This window comes from Notothenia coriiceps, unplaced genomic scaffold, assembly GCF_000735185.1.
Source record: "Notothenia coriiceps isolate Sejong01 unplaced genomic scaffold, NC01 NC01_scaffold00035453, whole genome shotgun sequence".
NCBI lineage: Eukaryota > Metazoa > Chordata > Actinopteri > Perciformes > Nototheniidae > Notothenia > Notothenia coriiceps.
This window is the reverse complement of record NW_011368154.1, coordinates 67105-72849: the sequence shown is the minus strand read 5'-3', so window position 1 is coordinate 72849 and position 5745 is coordinate 67105. Positions and strand designations below refer to the sequence as shown.

The 5745-nt window shown below is 46.5% G+C and overlaps 1 protein-coding gene across 1 annotated transcript in view; it reads right to left on the bottom strand.

Moving 5' to 3' along the window:
• Positions 1–5296: 5296 nt before the first annotated feature.
• The window catches only part of LOC104962907 (transformation/transcription domain-associated protein-like), a 58381-nt gene continuing 57932 nt past the window's right edge, over positions 5297–5745 (bottom strand). The window contains exon 11 of the mRNA XM_010791416.1: positions 5297–5413. Coding sequence (XP_010789718.1) covers positions 5297–5413 — 117 coding nt within the window. The remainder of the gene's footprint in view (positions 5414–5745) is intronic.

Here is a 5745-nt window from a genome sequence, read left to right as displayed (position 1 = left end):
TCGGACCCCCCCCCCCCCCGGCTCCTCCTCATTGTGTCTAATGTGAGGGCATATGAATACCTGAGAATTATAGAATGTGTACGTTCGTGTATTTTCCGTGTTTTCGTTTTCTTCCTCATGACATTTCCTCCAAACGAAAAATGTGCAGTAGGACAGCAGAGAGATGAGAGAGCGTATTGTGGACGATGGACTGTGTTATGTGTGAGACCTGTCGTCATAATTTTCCTGTCTTTTTCCATGTCGGTGACAACGCAGAGTGTCTACCTCCATCGTAGAGACTCCAGTCTTGTAAGAGGGACTGACAGTTCCTCTTAACCGAAACTACCCTTGCCGATCAATCTACCTCCTCGCTGTGGAGAGAGCCTTCGGTTCTAGTCCCCTTTTAGGGCAGACGTACTGCTGAGTGTATTGTTTCTCGAAGAATGTGACTAATCAGTGTGTTTAACTGGTTAGTGTGCCTGGAAGGATGGGTTGGTGTCTGGAGTCGTACGTCGACGAGACGACTGGAGCGATGTGGACCGACGTCGTATGTCCTTGTCACCCTAGCGCCGATTTAAGAGTGTCGTCTGCGGTAAGTTGGTGTCGGCAATAGTTGGAGAGAGAATGAGCTGTGTGTGTGTGTATGCCTGTTGCTGTGTGTGTTTTAATGACAAAAATGGACTCGACACTCACAAACACACCAGATGGTGTACCTGACACATTGCATTTCTTGTTGGTGGTGCCTCGTGTGCTCGCGCTAAGTCGTTGCAGTGAGCTGGTTAGTTCTCGTGCTCGACTCGAGTGTGTCCCTCCCACCGATTCGATAAGCCCTGAGTAGCAATTCGTCTCTCACTTTAAGGTCACTTATGTTGCGTATGCGAATAGAATTGTCTCTACGAGCACACTCTTTGTGTTGTCGCTAAAGCCTGTTAACTCGTGTTATATTTTGATGAGATCAGAGAGTGTGTGTGAAGTGGTGTGTGGTGTGTGTGTGTGTGTGTGTGTGTGAGAAAGAGAGAATGTGTATGTTGGTTTGTTTGTGTGTGCGCTGTGTGTAAGTGTGTGCTGGTGCTTGCTGTGTGCTGTGTGAGAGAGAGAGAGAGAGAGAGTGTGTGTGGTGTGTGTGTGGATGTGTGTGTGTGTGTGTGTGTGTGTGTGTGTGTGTGTGTGTGTGTGTGTGGTGTGTGTGTGGTGTGTGTGAGTGTAGGTGTGAGAGAGAGAGAGAGAGAGAGAGAAGAGAGAGTTGTGTGTGTGTGTGGGGCTGTATGTGGTGTGTGTGTTGTGGTGTGTGTGTGTGTGTGTGGTGTGTGTTGTGTGGCTTGTGTGTGTGTGAGAAGAGAGAGAGAGAGAGAGAGAGAGAGAGAGTGGTGCTGGTACTGTGTATAGGGCTATTCCGCGTGTGTGCTATGTGTGTGTTGGTGTGCCGTGTCGCCTTGTGATGTGCTGTGCGTGTGTCTTGTTTGTGATGTCCTCCTACTCTAATGTGTCGTGAGTGAGAGAGAGGTGTGTGTGTGTTGTGTGTGTGTGTGTGTGGTGGTGTGGTGTCAAGTTTTGTGAAGTCTGTCGTGCTGGGTGTGTGTGTGTGTGTGTGTGTGTGTGTGTGTGTGTGTGGTGGTGTGTGTGAACTGTTGTTGAGTGAGAGAGTCTGTGTCCGTGTGCGTGAGAGAGGTGGATGTGTGAGAGTGTGGGTGTGGTGGGTGTGTGTGTGTGTGTGACTTAGGATGTGTTGAGATGATAGGAGTGTGTCGTAGTGATTAAGTGTGTGATGTGCTACTGTGAGGAGATGAGAGAAAGAAGTAGCCTCTGGTTGTGGTGTGAGAGAACGTGTATATAATAAATAGTTTGTTGAGAAGGAGTAGTGTACGTTTATTTAGGTTGTCGCTATTTTCTTTGTCGCCGTTGACTTCACAGTGACATTCGCTAAACGAAATAATGCGTGAGGGTTAGGAGTGACCAGGGTAGGGTGCAGTGAAGATTGGAGTGGTATTTGATGTAGGATGTATGGTGTGTGTAGTGTGGAGTGTGTGTGTGTGGGTGACTGTGACGATTGAGATCTGAGTGTATGAGACTCGTGATCCTGTGTGTGTGTTGTAATATGTTTCGGTCATTTCGTAGGAGTCAGGATGTGAACGGGACACGATAACAAGAGTGAGAGACCAGTATACGATCGAACGTAGGGACTCCGAAGTACAGATTTTGTAAGATAGTGGGGACACTTTCGACCGTGTGTCTAGACTCGGAACCTGTGATGCCCTTGGCCGCGAGTCGACAATATAACCTCCGCTAGAGGGGTGAGAAACCTAAGTATGTACTGGTCAGCAACTATGGAGCGTGTGGTCGGTCGGCGTGTGTGTGTACGCTGCCCTCGTTGTGTTGGTTTTTCTCTGTGAAGAATGGACTACCAGGTTTAACTGGTTGGTAGGTGCTCTGGTAGAGGGAGAGTGTGTAGTGGTAGGTCACGGTACGTCGTGGATCGAGAGTCGAGTCTAGAGTGAGTGTGGATGGGGAGCCGGACGGTTCGGCGGGTAGTGTGTGTCCTGTGTGTGAGAGAGAGAAGAGCGTGTGTGTGTATGTGCGTGTGTGTGGTGTGTTTGTCTGTTGTGGTGAGTAAGTGAGATGCGTGAGTCAGAGCTCCTGTAGTCGTCCGGTGTGATTATTAAGAGTGATGTGTGTGTGTGAGGGCGGTGCTCGGTGGTTGATGTGAGTTGTCTGGCTGTGGTGTAAGATGAGTGGGAAGATAGAGAATCGTAGCTTATTACGTTTCGGTGTTGATGATAACGGATAAGATTGAGAGAGAGAAGTGTGTGGTGTGGTCGTGTGTGTGGTGTGTAATCGTCGATCAGAACTACACAGCAAGTGCGCTGTACGTGTGTGTGGTGTGTCAAACCTGTTGTACGCTAAAAGCGTGTGTGCTAGCGATTAGCGTATTGTTGCCTTGTTTGGGTGTGGAGGTGAGGCAGACGAGCACGCGAGAGAAGTATGAGCGAGGAGAAGGTCGTGTGTGTGGTGGCGTGGTTATGTGCTCTGGTGGTTGCGGTGTCGTCCTCACACACACCCCGACCTCGAATAAACTCGATGTGCTCAGCCCAATTTCCGCCCTCTCACTTTAGTCCACTCTATGTGCATCAACATGCTCTACGACATGTGTGTGTGGTGTGCTGTGTGTGTGTGTGTTGTGTGCGTGTGTGTGTGAGAGAGAGAGAGAATAAGAGAGACGAGGTTGTGGTGTGTGACTGTGTGTGTGTGTGGTGTGTGTGATCGCAGCTCGTGTGTGTTGGAGTTTGCACTGATAAAATAGACTTGAGTGGTAGATCAGGTCTTTCTAATATCTCTTTCCCACTGTCTTCACCCCCTCAGCTCCAGAACCAGGAGGCACTGCGGGTCCAGCTGAGGCGCGCCGAGCAGGAAATCAGTGTGAAACTTGCCGAGGCCATGCGGGGTCTGGAGGATCCGGTGCAGAGGCAGAGAGCGCTGGTAGAAGAAGACCGGCACAAGTACCTGGGCCTGGAGGAGCGAGTGCTCTCACAACTCGGGTACGTTTGCCCAAATCCCCCCTTAGCCGTGTTTTATATAAATAAACACAGCTGTTTCAAAGTCAACTTTAATGTCAATCTTTCAGTTGGTGTGTACAGACAGAGAGATCGAAATACCGTTTCCCACAATCCAGAATATAAAACAAATGTATATACAAATATGTGTGAAAATATGTATATATATACACACAGAATCAAAGACACATTTTTACATGTGCACACATTAAGACCTAAATAAAAACATAACAATCAATATATACAAAATAACGGAGTGGAACCGCCAATCCCCAGGGTAGCCATGATCGGTGATGTTGGAGGCCAGTATAACATCTTTTAATGTGGCCAGAACTCCTCTTGTTGCCCCTTGACAGGTAATCAGCTTTGCAGAAATTCAATCGGCCAAGGTTTTCGGACACAGGCAGATATTTCGTAAATACGGTATTGATGCCGTTAGACAGTCAAGCGTTCAGACGGGTGGTTTGTCAGTTCAGACAGACAGACAAGCAGTTAGACTGGTAGGTGTGCTGCTGTGTGGGGAATACAATTAACATTCAGCCAGCGCTGTTACAGCCCCACAAACACAGACAGCATGGCAGATTAGCCACTCTCCACCGACCAGAAGCTCCGGACGAGCCAACGGAGCCACAGAGAACGAATGGATCATTTAACAATAGTTCTGTCTTCCTGGAATGACTGGAGGGTGGAGAGAAGGGAGGGTAAAACGACCAATATGGCTGCCAGAAAGACAACTGTGAACACAGGAGGATTGAGCGTGGAAATGGTTTGTCTTGGTTAGGGACACCTGATGATGAAATCGCCGTTACTGTCCAGTGAACTTCACAGTGGAAACCTTGAGCGTTGGAGAATGTACATGAAGAGCTATGAGGTGTGTTTTGCTTCTGTACGTGATCACAATGCAAAAAGGGCCGACTGCTTTGTTAAATTGACTGGAATGGAGCAGTTTCAGCCTCATTAGCTCATCGCTGCCCATTAATTCTATTAGATTCAGTGTTGTGATGCAGAGTTTCTGATGTGGACGTTATCCATGACCTTCTCTTCAACAACATTAGTCATCAGGCTTTCTTAATATAAATCACCTTTGTTACTTTAGTGCAGGAGGCGTAGAGGAAAATCTTGTCAGCTCAGTAAGAGCAAAACAGCAGGTTATTGTATATCATTTATTAAAAATTCAACATGACCTGTGGTTTCTCTGCAATGTGGTTGGCTCTGACTTGACACTTTGATTGCATATCATATAATGATACACATGAATTATGTATGAATATATTCTAACACCACGGTTTAACCACCAAATCCATTGCAGAGGATGTTTCAGCAGTCATGGTCACAACCAGTTTGGAGGTGGTTGCATTACTGCTCTTAAAGGTCACCTATTATGCAACATCCACTTGTTCATGTCTCTAACATGTGTCCCCTCTTCTTCATGTCTCTTCTACATCAACATGTGTCCCCTCTTCTCCATGTCTCTTCTACATCAACATGTGTCCCCTCTGTGGAAAGAGACTCTGAAAGTTTCAGGAAAAAAGATTCTCTCTCTTTTTGTCCTGATCCATTTCTATAAAAACCTGTCTGAAAATGAGATAATCAGACTTTATGTTTTGGCTTGTGTAACCATTAGCCAATCAGCAACCAAGGTAACCCCCCCCCTTATCACCTGAATCTCCTCCAAGANTCAACTTTGCAGAAATTCAATCGGCCAAGGTTTTCGGACACAGGCAGATATTTCGTAAATACGGTATTGATGCCGTTAGACAGTCAAGCGTTCAGACGGGTGGTCCCGTCTGAACGCTTGACTGTCTAACGGCATCAATACCGTATTTACGAAATATCTGCCTGTGTCCGAAAACCTTGGCCGATTGAATTTCTGCAAAGTTGATTACCTGTCAAGGGGCAACAAGAGGAGTCCTGGCCACATTAAAAGATGTTATACTGGCCCCCAACATCACCGATCATGGCAACCCTGGGGATTTGCGGTTACACTCCGTTATTTTGTATATATTGATTGTTGTGTTTTTATTTAGGTCTTTATGTGTGCACATGTAAAAATGTGTCTTTGATTCTGTGTGTATATATATATATACATATTTTCACACATATTTTTATATACATTTGTTTTATATTCTGGATTGTGGGAAACGGTATTTCGATCTCTCTGTCTGTACACACAAACTGGAAGATTGACAATAAAGTTGACTTTGACTTTAGAACCCAA